General features: G+C 42.5%; 2 protein-coding genes across 6 annotated transcripts in view; one reads left to right on the forward strand and one right to left on the reverse strand.

Moving 5' to 3' along the window:
• sipa1l3 (signal-induced proliferation-associated 1 like 3) overlaps positions 1-1,995 on the reverse strand; it is a 64,992-nt gene extending 62,997 nt beyond the window's left edge. For 2 of the 3 annotated variants that reach the window (XM_046389194.1, XM_046389192.1), the window contains exon 1: positions 1,799-1,995. The gene's annotated coding sequence lies outside the window, so the exon portion shown is untranslated. Of the gene's footprint in view, positions 1-1,793 lie in introns of all 3 variants that reach the window. The other variant, XM_046389193.1, reaches the window with a different exon arrangement.
• Positions 1,996-4,164: 2,169 nt separating this feature from the next.
• Positions 4,165-14,060, forward strand: part of map3k10 (mitogen-activated protein kinase kinase kinase 10) — a 33,005-nt gene continuing 23,109 nt past the window's right edge. The window contains exons 1-2 of one of the 3 annotated variants that reach the window (XM_046389201.1): positions 4,165-5,640; positions 5,741-7,196. In XM_046389201.1, the coding sequence (XP_046245157.1) occupies positions 6,194-7,196 (1,003 nt within the window). In that variant the 5' untranslated portion in view covers positions 4,165-5,640; positions 5,741-6,193. Of the gene's footprint in view, positions 7,197-14,060 lie in introns of all 3 variants that reach the window. The other 2 variants (XM_046389202.1, XM_046389204.1) reach the window with 2 other exon arrangements.

A 14,060-nucleotide genomic window follows, 5' to 3' on the forward strand; every position in this document is an offset into this window, starting at 1 on the left:
GTATGTATATCACAGCCCTAACTGCAACTTTATCAAGCTCATTGTAAACTCCTGTTGTTTTAGGGACATGCAGCTGCACTCACTGGTGTAATAAGTCATGCTGAACTACATGCACTGCAGTTTTTCCCCCAACAATCATTTAATGGGAATTCTGCTTTGTCAGACAGGTGGGGGATTAAAGAAGAAGACAGGGAAGTAACATATATACTAAGTGTGTCTATGAAGTACAACAGTGAAAGCTCTGAACAAACATGGCAGCTCTGTGCCCACAGATTGTTTTAGACTCTGAAGTCTCACAGAAACAACATGCTTGATCCAAGTATCATTAAAAAAGACAGATCTGACTTATTTAGTGTAACAAGTATAGGATTTCCAGCTAAAATACTGGAGTGACACAGACTTATAAGTTCACTGGCCATAAATATTAAGTCTGCTAAATTTTGAAAAAGATTAATGGAAAATATGAACATCATTTTATCGCTGATGTGTATAGTTGTAGTTGATTTTTTGCAATCTGGCACACAGCCTAGGAAAGGGAACTGGGTTTACAACATAAAGAAGCACGTCATTTATTGTTAAACACCAACAGTTGATGTAAACAAATATTATTCCCTATCAAACTGAAGATGAAATGCAGGCTTCCCCAGGATACAGCAAACAGTGGACACCTGTGCGGTTACAGCCGGGTGAGCAGAAGGATAACCAGAGCAAGGCATTTAAACGTCATTCTCAGATTTTCCCTACTAATAATTATTCCATTAGTTCCACATGGGAGGAAACCGGAGTAAATGATGCTCAGAATATGTGCAGCGCTGCCATGCTCTGCTGCTCTTGCACGACAGATCCATCATCCTGATACTCGACGTGTCATTTCCTGAGGGCTGGGGAATACGGCAGCAACACGGGGGATCTCTATGAAAGGGAGACGATATGCCGAGACATCATCACCTCCCTACTCAGTATACACACTCGACTGCACAAATACACACACACACACAGACACATATATATAGATAGATAGATAGATCTACCCGCACCTAAATCCTGCGTACTGTGCACAAGTCTTTTGACAGCTGAATAGAGTATGCATGTCCTAGCACGATCAAATCTCCTTTTAAGACCACATCTAAACCATGTTGTTTAACCTATTTACCATTTACCAACTACTGTAGCAATCCTGTAAAAACATAACACTCCTGTCTGTGAAAACGCACGGCACAAACATTTTTCACGCAGCTCATTCTGAAACAAGCCTCTAGCCAAGGCAACTTCCGATTTGCAGCATAACTACTCGAAATTCAAAGCTCGTTCGGGCTAACTGGCTGGCTAGCTCCGCTCCCAAACAAAGCTCCCATTGTCTGGAACTTGTAGTCTTACCGTTTTCTCTTGGCCCTCACAACTGCGATTAACTCAGGTACGAAAAACTACAAATCCGAAGTCTACACAGCACTAAGCGCATGCGCACTGGAACCCTAATGATCAGGAAGGTTGTAGAAAATTTTAATACATTTTTGCGGTTAGCGGCATAATCATGGGTACATATATACTCTGGTGAATGGCCGGAGGTCAAAGTGAAGCACTGAGCCGGTGTAAACTCTTTTAGGCAGAACTGAGACTAACGGCTGAGCCGTAGTAAAGACCCTGCTCCTTACATTGACTGAAGTTGGTCGGCTTGGCTGCCCCTCTGTTTGCCTTGCTCGCTAACGTTTAGTTCACTCGTCACTTTTCAGCGCTTTTGAATAGCCCGCACTGTTCAACTAAAGCTGTTCAGGGAAAACCCAAAGAGCACACACCTTACCTAACGCTGCTCCGGTGTTTCCGCTCGGCTCCTATTCCGTTAAAATAATTCTCCAGACATTGTGGAAACAGTCGTTGGCCGACAGTCGACTGCCTGTTCACCGAGCAAGACGTTTCCAAGAATGCTCAACCGAAACCACGGCGAAGCTGCGCCCGCACACTCACTGCGCCTGCGCAACTCCGGTTGGCGCAACCTAGCGATAGTAACGCACAGGGAGGTAGGAGACTGCTACTGGGACCGTGGACACACACATAGTTTTGAAGACCATAAATGTGACGTGAATTTTACGCTGAATATTTAAAGCACAGGAAAAAGAAATCTGACACAAATGTTAATAACACTCGAAAGCATTATTTGTATTTGTTATGCTGCATTATCAAATTTTGATCATACATCGCCCACATATTAGTCAATAGCACAACCTTGTGGTTGTTAAACACAGTCAGTCCACTGATTTGTCAGTTTTGTCCATCCATCCATCCATCCATCCATCCATTATCTATCACCGCTTATCCGAGGGTCGAGGGGAGCTGGAGCCTATCTCAACTGACAATGGGCAAAAGGCAGGTTACACACTGGACGGATTCGGTATTGACAAAACGATACACATTCCTACCTTTTCAGTCTGTCTCTATTGCGTTATTAAAGTTGCACTTCAATTAAAGAGACATCTTGCCATCTGTGAAATTGCAAGATGCAGGTGGAGGATCTGAAACAAGGACACCGCAACTGACTTTTTGCAGTGATATATTTTATTAAGCATATTTCCTGCCAATTTGCCTGCTCTGTGTTTATATTTGACAAAGGAGCAGCCAGAAAAATTCTTCTGATCATCCCTAATACCAGATCAAAATGTATGACCTGTTCATCTGGCAGCTGCTGAGCAGGGAGATCCAGTGGTTAGAAGGAATGTCTCACAACAGAGAGTCACAGCACTGACTTTCACCTCAGCTCTTTGTACTCAGAAACCCTGAGCAGCACTGAACTGTGAGATTTAACAGTAAGAAGATGCAGGAAATGCTGATTGCTTGGAGGAAGGGATTTCTCCGATCAACAAACAAAAACAACTATGGGAAAAGAAGGCAAGACACAGTTGAAACCTTGTGTCCTGATTGGATGAAAAGAGCTATTATGGCTCAAATGACACCCATATTTTCAGTGGTGAAATGAGTATTTAGATATTTTACTTTGGTAAAAGTAGCAATATCACACTGTAAACATACTCTGTTACAAAGGAAAGTCCAGCATTAAAACTTTGACGTAATTAAGTATAAAAGTATCAGAAACAAAAAGCACTTCAGGTATGAAAAGTTAAAGCCCTCATTAGGCAACAGATTGGCTGAAATGTTATATTTCTTGACTGTTGTAGCTGGTTTGAGGTGGACCTAATTTTAATTATTATACTTTATATTTGTTACTATTTGGCAGTTCAGTCCTTAATTTATCACTTTAGGAACTCTTTGTGTTCAGATTTAAACTGAAAAGTAACAAGTAATTAAGCTGTCAGATAAATGTCATGCAGCAAAAAGTACAATATTACCCTCCGAAATGTAGTACAGATAAAATGTAGCTTAAAACCAAAGTACTCAAGTAAAGTAAAAGCACATTAAAATTGAACTAGTGCTGTTCTTGATTAGGTATACTTTACGTTACATTCTGAGAAAGTGCAGGATACTGAACCACCACTAAATACTTTGTGTTTCACTCATTAGGCGCCAGGGGTCAGTGCAGCTTAGAAATTGATGCGTGAATACTACAGCGGTTTATCGTTTGAATAAGACATTGATTGACTGTAGACTGAAATGTAATGAAATTTTGACACATTCTTATTATTTTTTAGATAAAATAACATCGTCACATGTGACATCAATGTCCACAGAACTCTCAACCATGTCTTTTTTCTTCTTAGCACAACTCCAATCTAACACAATGTCATGATATTATTCTTCCTCACTTCACAGTGTGTTAATAAAAAATTGTTTCATTTAAGAACAATGGACTCTTACATTGCATGAGCTTCAGACTGTCTCAAAGTAGCCTTGAGTAAAATCAATATTAATAATTAACCCGATCTTTGACCCCCTGACTATGTAGGGGAGAAATCAAGTAGCAACATTTTCCAGACTCATTGCATTACATGCAACAGGTCAATGCACTGCAGTGTAGAATAAATTAACTAAGTCTTGATGACACTTATCTGTCCCTTATGATTGCAATATTGGTAATTATTTAGTCGCATGAGCTGCTAGACTGATGTAGGTCAGCAGGAGATCCACCTGGAACTACATTACCCACAATGCAATACCCCCCGCACCACAAGCACAGACGAGTCTCGTTCCAACAGATTGTAGTGTCCTCCTCTCCGGTCTACAAAGGGAGCTGCTATCTGATCTGCTCACATGCGATGGGCGAAAGCACGTAGACAGCGCGCATGCCTCAACCATCCCTGTGTTTTGTAGATCAGTGACAGAGGAAGCGTCTGTCCGTGCGTACGTGAACGGCACCCCGGTGTATTTGGATGCAAAGTCAGCCCGTAGACTGACAGCTCGGCGCTCGAAATGTCGCGTCGTTTTTTGGAGATAAAGCCTGTTTGAGTACGATGGGCCTTCGGACAGCTGGCTGAGCCGAGCCAACAGGCACCCCTGGGAGCGTCTTCATTTGTCGACAAATTGGGTTACTGACCTGGATGGTGGTTCCACTTACTCGGATGCAACCACACGCCCATGCGACGATGTCGGTGGATGTTGCTGCCCTCAGCGTCCAGGTTTGGTTACAGTAAACGCTAATTATTTACGTATTAAAATAAAAGTGCTGGGGCGGAAGACGCATGCCTGGACTGGTTACCTACAGCGCGAATAATTTATAGCTACATCATCATCACCATCATCTTTATTATTATTATTAATAATAATTAGATTATTGTTATTGTTAGGACGTGTCGATCTATTGATTGACGGAAATATGGAGCCGGAGTGGATGTCTTCATCGCCTTATTTCGTTTCTTCCAGTTGGATCAGAAATAGTGTAATGCTACGATGCCTTAACGCAAACCTTCGCTGATAACATTTTCCACGTTGTTGCCACTGTGTGATGGTCGTCTTTTCGAAAAGAAGTCTTGGACATTTAACAAGACTATTGACCGATGATCTGAAACTACCGCGCGTGCAGGATAATGAGAAATGCTGGCATCCCTTTACTGTCTCCAGTGAAGAAGAGTTTCTTTTCTAACCAAGGACTCGTCACCGTCACACATGTAGCCCGGCAGAGGCGACTGAACGAGGCCGCTGCACAGAGACGGAGGCGGGTTTGTTGTGTCCAGACTTGGCTGGATGCTGAACGTGGTGCCACTTTACAGTTGTGTATTGAATACCTGCAGCCCAGCCGTCGGCTTGTTTATGTAATTCCGCACCTGTCTTAAAATGGACGGGGGCTTTTTGATAAAGGCTATTCAGGGACGTTGAACCGGCTCACCAGTGGCCATGCATGTAGGATTTAGGCTGGACCGGCTTGTCGGGATGTAGGACGAATATCCGCCACCGCGGATATTTCCAAACACAGTAGCTTATAGTAGAGAAAACAGCCCATGTTCATGGAGATGGCTGGCGGGGGAGGTGCATCTACACTGGGCTGGATGAGAAATAATAAGGACCCCTGCTCGGAGGATTTTATTCAGCTCAAATACAGACTGCGGTTTTTATTGGCAGCCTAAAAAGTAAAAAAAATTATCAGTTGTGGTTTGGTTATTACCCCTGAGTGTCTCTGTGGCTGCTAGACACTACTTCTCAATTAACTACAGAAGAGATTATGTATTTATTAGAGCAAAAGATTCAACATCATAAATCGTGAGTCTCTTGATTTTGGTTTTTGTCATTTTGCTAAACTCTTAATGTAACTGCAGTGTAGGAAATTGTTATTAATATGTGACTGTTTTATTAATTGTAGGCAGCAATTGAGAGAGCAGTGAGAGAAATAATGTCTGGATTTAATTTCACAACTCACTCAGACTCAAGACTCAAGACTCAAAGGATTTCATCAGACCTGCTGTTTCTCAGATAAACACATATTCTTGTCTCCTGTGAGAATCTGTGGCAGCTTGTAAAAGACACGATTGTGTTGTTTTTTGGGGGGGAGGGGGAAGGGGGGCTATGCACATTGATGTGCTCTCCTGGGTTTCATCGTTTGACCTGGTGTACATTGTCCCTGAATGAACTTGCCTTTGGGAATATATGTTACTCACACACTGCATAGCAACAACTCAGCAGCAACCAGTGACAGGATTTGGCACAGTTTCAACGGCGAGATGTGGTGATGGGGGAGAGCAGTTTCAGCTCTCTGATCTTTTGATCCCTCCCCACTGGTGGTCGAGGACACCTCGTCTCTGTCAATGGGCCCCGTATGGATTTTGTGCATGAGTTGACAGAGGGCAGACCTACAGCGTCAAACAGCAGTCAGGCTGCCATGAACCCATATGGCAAAGTGAGCGGCACAGCAGTCCCCCCGTCCTGCACTAGCTGTGGGGGCTGCTGCTCCCCGCCTCCGCCTTGCCTCATCCCGCCCGGGCCCCCCTCTTCTACTACCTCTTCCTCTTCCATTCCCCCGAATATGACCCCACCACCACCAATGTTTCCAGCCCCAGTGGTGCAGGTGGAGAATGGTAGCAGCTGGAACTCCTCCACCATCTCCTCCTCCGGCTCTCCAGACTCCCACCCTGGTCACTGCTGTGGGGCCAACAACCCCAACCCCTACTGGACAGCAGTGTTCGACTATGAGGCCACAGCAGATGAGGAGTTAACTCTGCGGCGTGGAGACCTTCTTGAGGTTCTTTCCAAAGACTCCAAAGTGTCTGGGGATGAGGGTTGGTGGACAGGCAAGATCCAGGACAAGGTGGGTATCTTTCCGAGCAACTACGTCACAAAGGGGGACACTGCCAACTACCAGCAGCTGACCGCTGGAGGGCTTGTGGCAGGCGGGGTGGGTGAATGCCCCTTGGAGATAGACTTCTCAGAACTTTATCTGGAGGAGGTGATTGGAGCTGGTGGGTTTGGAAAAGTTTACAAAGGAATATGGCGGAATGAAGAAGTAGCGGTAAAGGCCGCAAGGCAAGACCCCGATGAGGATATTAGTGCCACAGCAGAGAACGTCAGGCAGGAGGCCAGACTCTTCTGGATGCTTCGGCATCCCAACATAATTGCTCTCCGCGGGGTCTGCCTGCGGGAGCCCAACCTGTGCTTGGTGATGGAGTACGCCAGAGGGGGGGCTCTAAACCGAGCACTTGCTGGAAAGAAGGTTCCTCCAAAGGTTCTGGTGAACTGGGCGGTCCAGATTGCCACAGGGATGGACTACCTGCACAACCAGGCATTCGTACCTATCATCCACAGAGACCTCAAGTCCAGCAACAGTGAGTACTGAAAACAAGTCAGATTGTGTAAATAAGCAAATTAAATAATCTGATTTATACACTTTTATAAGACTGGTGTCAACATGAGTACTGAAGAGGAGAGTTGTTTAGGGAGGTTAATTGACAAACAAGTAAGCAACAAGCACAAAACACAGGACCAAACATGAGAAACGCTAAACCCCAGACAAAACACTTTTTCTAAAACATTTCAACATGAACTGGCAGGCTAGAAACAATTGCTGCTAATGCCAGTCTGTATTTGGCAAAACAATTTTTATCCCATGGTGCATGTGCTGAAGATATTCCAAAGCTTTCAGCCACCGTCTTGTGATACAGGTTGGAGATTGTAACCCTGTTATCATATGACCAAAATGTAGCTGAAGGCGCCAGACTATTTACATTAAATGGACCTCATGCTAAGATGGTCTCTGTCACAATACAATTTCCAATGTCAACAATGAACTTTAAAGCTCATTCGTCACAGCTGAGAGGCTCACTGGTGATACACAAGGCACGGACGCCGGGCTATGTAATATACACTCACACACAATAAAGTGAGGCACAATAAATATACACAACAGAGGTCCACTGTGTAAACTCTACTCCTTTCTATAGAGACATACAGTACACTCAGTACTCGCTAAAACTAGTGCGGTCTAAGACAACAGACCTTTAATAAATCTTGCATGAAGTTTGTAATGTTCGGCTCCCATTGAAATTGTTTCAGAGGTGCAGTTTGAGCTGCTTTTGAATTATATTGCATTACATTGAAAGCTGGATCTAGTATGTAGTCTGCACTTACTGATACTATGTGGCAGACAAATCAGAATAATATTGTATGGGGTGGAAAGTCCCATAACGTTGATCTTGACTTACTGAAACAGTTTCCTCAAAAAATGAAGATTATGTACTCCATGGAGGTAGGATTTATTACAGGGCTGTTGTTTTTAGGTAGGTGTACCTATACTGGTCCCTGAGTGCTGAGTTTTATTCTGTACGCCTCTGTTTCTGAACATAGCAGGGCAGCAGTATTTGGTTGGTTTGATTGTACAGTAGATTAGACAGATGAGGTCTACTGATAACAATCCAACCTTATTCTAACAGTGATAGTGACACATGGAGGGAATGATAGGCCAATGCTATCACAGTGTTGCCCATAAGGTATCTGGGTGGCCTTCTCTTACATAATATAATGCAAGACTGAGAACATAGCCTTAAGTGAATAATTTGGAGAAATTGATTACTCTTGTTTCTTTACTGACATAAGATAAGAACGTCAATAACACTTTCATGTCTGAGTGTGGTAAATGTGACGCGAGTGCAAGCAGACTGTTAGCTTAGCTTAGCCAAAGACTGGAGGGAAACAGCTAGTGCGGCTTTGTCTGAAGATAACAAAATCAGACTACAAGCACACCAATTAACACTCATTTGATTATTTTGTAGAAAAACTGAAGTATGAAAGAGACCTTTTTTTTTGTTTGTTTTATGGGACGTTAGGTGTCAGACTCTTTCCTGGATGGGTGCAGTAAATGTTTGGAATTGATTTTGTTAATGAGCTTTAGAGGAGTTGGTTGAAGATTTTGTCACCTTTGGACAGAGTCGGGCTAGATGTTTCCCCTTGTTTTCAGTCTTTGCGGTAAGGTAAGCTAACCATCTGCTGACTATAGCTTCATATTTACCATACAGACTTAATAGTGGTATCTACTCATGTTAGTTTTGGAAAGAAAGTGAACTAGCAAAGTTTCCAAAATGTCAAATTATTCCATTAAAATAGTAAAATCCTTGACATACAGCCATTTTAAATTATTTTAGAGTAATTAAGAATAGAGCAGAAGCAACAAATTAGAGTAATACCCATAAGTTACAATTGATAATTAATCTCCCACTAATTGATCTCCCACTTCTGATCTGAACATGTTTGCTGTCTGGATGCTCTGTGATGTGGTCCCATCTGTTACTTTCTCTGATGGGCATATTTGAAATCCACTGGGACAAATAAGTGGACAGTTACAAATGTGCAAACGTTCCATCTCCACTTAATAATTTCATGACATTACAGAAATGCGATTATAAAGTGTTGTCACTGAATACAAGTTCTGCGAGTTGACACTGGATAAGAAACTTAAATTGAACCCAGCAGGGAGCCCTGAGTCCTAGAGAGCTGGTCTCCTTCTGCCATCTTTTCCCTGTCATTTCTCTCTGCACCTCCTCCTGCTTCTTCATCCTCCTCCTCTTTCCTCCCCTCCTCAAGGAGAGCAGTTCTGCTCTGCAACTCACTGGGCTATTTTTGGTCCTTTGTGCTACTTGCTGTTTAAAGACGCAGTTGCAGTTGTTGGTGCATCAAAGACGTAACACACAGAGACTACTCAAGTGCATTTGTGTGCATGTATACGTGCAGGTCATACTCTGTGTGTTTATCCCAAGTGACATGAGTGATGGGGGAGGGAGTGTACAAATATGGGTGGAGTGTGCAGGATGCTGACTAAAGGCCTTTTTAAGAGGGAGACAGAGCAGAACAAAGTGTTGCTCTAACACACTCTCTGCTGATCTGCTGAAATGTCTCCTAATCTTCCATCCCTTACTTCTCGCACCTCTCACTTTTCCATCACGTCTCAGTCTTAAACATCTCCTCCCTCGTCCCTGTGCGGCTCCAACAGTAACGATGAGGGATCACACTCGTATTGGACAACAGAGCCTTGGCAACAACACCATAATGCTGCCTTTTCCATGGCGACATGGGCACTGCTTCTGTGTCACTGAGTCATACAGCTGCTAGCCGCTGTCAGCTGCTGCACAAAATGTCAGTCCCCCAATTTAGAGTAGGCTATTGTCTGTGTGAAAATAGCAACTGAAAAAATGCAGGAATGTCTCAGGGAAGGGCTCGGGCCCCGTTTTCCCCCTGAGTGATGATACTTGCCGAAAATGTGTGGGTGCTAATCGTTAAGTATGTGATTAGACTGTGACGTCACACCCACGCCAAGGGATGTTTGAATTAGCCTGGAGATGCCCAGGAGGGCGAAACATGGAAAGACAGACGGACAGTGGAGGACAGGGGCCGCAGGTCAAAAGATTGTGAAAATACAGCTAATGAAGAAATAGTAAGATCCTTTCCTTTGGTAAAAGTAGCAGTACTACAATTTAGAAATACTGTGCTACAAGCAGAAGTTCTTATTTAAGTATAAAAATATTTGCGTTAAAATATATATATATCTATATACCAAAAGTAATTTTTTTTTCCAATTTTGCAGAATGTGTCATTTGAGAAACATATATTAATAGTTTAATAATATAATAATAACACAATTAATAAATGAGTAATAAAAATCATTGATTCATGTAAATCACCTCTATCTGGTAGCTAGTAAAGGTGGGAGTAATTTCACTAACATGCCGCTGGGTAGCTTAACCCATTATAGTACATAATGATTTATTAGTACATTTATATTTTATATTAATAGTCTGAAAAGTAGGAGGAGTAAATGTTGTGAAAATACAAACCACAACATTTTCTTCTTTTTAAAGTAGATGTACAAACTGACATAAAATGGAAATACTCCAGTATAGTACTGGAGTATATGAATTTACAGTTACATTACTGGGAGAATAACGGGTGGAATAGATCAGGTTGTGGGGAGAGACAATAAGCTCGAGGACCAGAGAGGCGAGAGAGGAGACTGATGGGAAAGAGCATGAGAAGGAGAGCGCGGGGGATAAACAGTGGTTCATCTCAGTTTAGGGTTACACCTCAGCTCATTGTCCAGGTGCGCTGGTCTCAGGTGTCCTCTTCAAGCTGCCGACCACTTGGCATCACTGCGGTTACAGAGCAGCTCAGGCCCCCGAGCCTCTCTTCTGTCTTCTGTGCTCAGTCTTCATTCTCCCACAGAAGATGAATCCATCGAGGTAAAACGTGATGCCGCTCACACAATCAGGGTGCGTTTGAAGCTTTGCAAACACTGTACAACACAGGGATTTTATTTTCGGCTCACTCAGACGCTTTCATCTAATTTTATCCCAGTCAATTAAAGTTTTTATTTAGGGCGTGTCCTCGTGCATGTTTGTATTGTGTGTTTTAACCTGCTGAGTGTTGCTGTCGGTCAGGCCCACGGTGGTGAGTGAGTGTAACAGGGATAATCTGATTACCATGACCTCCTTAGAGTGATGTCACAGCATGTTTGGGGGTTGGCAGGTCATTGCCACCCGTGGTCATGCCTTTCCTGTCACTCTGATCCTGGATCAGCTTGTGGTTTCTGAAAGCATAGGGCAGCGGTCCTCCTTGTTCGGCTTCACTGACATGTGGGATTAAAGCAGAAACAATGGAAAGACTCAGAGTGCTCTTGATCACAACAGACAGTGAAGATACTGTGTACTAATATAATATCAGTATGATTGTATACGACAAGGGATTGCAACTTTCATCATTTATTAATCTCTTGATTATTTTATTGACTGATTGTCTGAACAACAATTCAAAAAAGACTTTCAGTTTACCTTCACCAAGAAAACCAGTAACTAATCAGATCTGAGAAGCTGGAAGCAGTGCGTTCTTGGCATTTTTGCTCATAAAATGACTTGAATTGATTGTCAGAGTTGTTGCAGTTAAACCAGTCGACTATTCAAATAATTGACTTTGAGACTCAGTGTTAATTTCAGATCACAAAATCCTGAGATAACCTAAATGTTTTGTTCTATAAAGAGTCAGTGTAAAACGCAAGTGAATTGAGTTTACTGAAAACAGTCTTACAAAGTCTTCCTGAGTACATCCACCAATATCTTTTTAACAATCACATTTCACTACGTGGTGACACACACCCCATGTGAATGACTGAGCCTTTTGGGGAGATCTCTGTCCCAACTTGTTTGAAATGTGTTGCTGGCATCAAATTCAGAATAAGCATATATTTTTACACTTTTTACAAAAGTGTCTATATTTTTTTAGAAGATGTAACAGTTAACAGTTAAAGCTTTTTTTGTCTTGAAGGCAACAGTGTCAACAAAATCAAACACAAATATGAACTTGAGCCGGGCCGTTCTGACCTTGAGAACAGTCTCGGCTCAAGGTCCATGTCACATACTTGTTCGGGAGCTCCTACCACATCATACAGTCCACATTTTAAGTCCAATTTACTTTTAATTTAGCGTGTTACAATGTCAATCTGCTGATGATGCATGACATGGTCAAAAGCTTCTGAATACCTCGGGGACCTCCCATGAAAAGCGACCATGACTCAGTCTCACTTCCTGGCACATGTGCGTCACTGAGAGTCAGTGACTCTATAGAGTCCTGAAGAGGCTGTGAGCTGCAGGTAAGACAATACAGGTGAGCTGATCACCTGTCGCCACCTGCAGCGAGACACAGGCCGGATAAAATGTGTACCTCCAGCCTGCTCTTACATCAACACACAACGCATACAACTCATACAATAGATGTCCTATAGTTTGACTATGTCTCACCCTTTGGACATTTACATACTGTATGTAGCGCAAATAATTATCTTTCTATTAGATAAGATGTCCCCAACTTAACTCAACTCTTATTAAAGCAAATGAATATGAATATGAGTGGAGGCTTTTTAGATTATGCTTCTGTGATGTTCAGCTGTGAATGCAGAGGCTAATGGACACACACAATAAAGACAGTGCGTGGTTGTCATTACCTGCTGTTTTGACTGCTACCAGCTTGAAATGGAAGCCATGTTTACACAGTAAACAATCATCTGAATAGCGCCACGAAGCAGGCTTGTCAAGTATGCTGTTTGTTCATAGACTATTTAGAGATGAAAACAAAAAAGAAAGACAAATTGATGTAACAACTCTTTCTTTGGGCTCTTTCTCTTGACTTCGGTTGATGTGTTAAAAAAAAGCTACTGTGGCACTACACATAAAGGCTATAATAGCTAGTTAACAGATTAGCAAGTTCAGATATTGCAAATAGTCGTCGTCTTTGAAAAGGCTGCATCTGCCTGTGTGTGTGTGTGTGTGTGCGTGAGAAAATATAAGAGAGAGTCTGTTGAGGAAAGGATTAGAGTGGTGGCTAGTGCCGGCTGCTAATCCCACAGAGAGACAGAGCGGTGGAGGCCGAGACTGTGACTAACTGGAGTGTGAGCTAGCAATATGACTGCTGCACAAAACAGAGAAGAGCAGAACGTCGTCACACATCTTTTAGCCAGAGGTGTTAAAGTATTTCACAGGCGTGGATTAGAGGAATGATATATATATGTGTGGTAGCCTCAGATGGAGATTCTTTAACAAAAAAATAAAGAAGTAATTTTATTGAAAATGGTTTATTGTTACTGCACTAACTCCACTTAAAATCATATTTCAGCAAAATTAGTTTCTGTGATGAAGACCTGGACCTGGTTCCAGCATCTGTTAAATTCATTCATTCATTCGTTCGTTTTCTATACCGCTTATCCGTCAGGGTCGCAGGGGTGCTGGAGCCTATTCCAGAGCTGTTCAATTCAAACTTGGCTTAATTCTAAGTTATGTGGAGATTCAGGCGTCAGCCTGCACATTGCATAACTCTTATGTAGAGACCCTGGATTCTGGAAGTTCTGAGAGAAAGTCAGTCCATGTATTTGACATCATACTAAATGCTGTGTGATCGCAGTAACATATTCACTTGCCGTGTATTTCATTTGCTTTTAGCCAAAATAGCCCATTTTATAATACATTATCTGCTTGACATGGCTTTAGTTTAACAGTGCCTAACTTTGTTAAGATTAGGGAAAGATCATTGTCTGTTTTAATACATGAAAAGTCAGCTGTGACTTGAGAGGCAAGATTTTTTTTATTAAACCTCATTTGACCAAAATAACAATATTTCCCTCAACCCTGGAATACTTTTGTTGCCTCAACTGCACCGGT

Source organism: Scatophagus argus, chromosome 5 (genome assembly GCF_020382885.2).
Source record: "Scatophagus argus isolate fScaArg1 chromosome 5, fScaArg1.pri, whole genome shotgun sequence".
In the NCBI taxonomy this organism is placed as follows: Eukaryota; Metazoa; Chordata; class Actinopteri; family Scatophagidae; genus Scatophagus; species Scatophagus argus.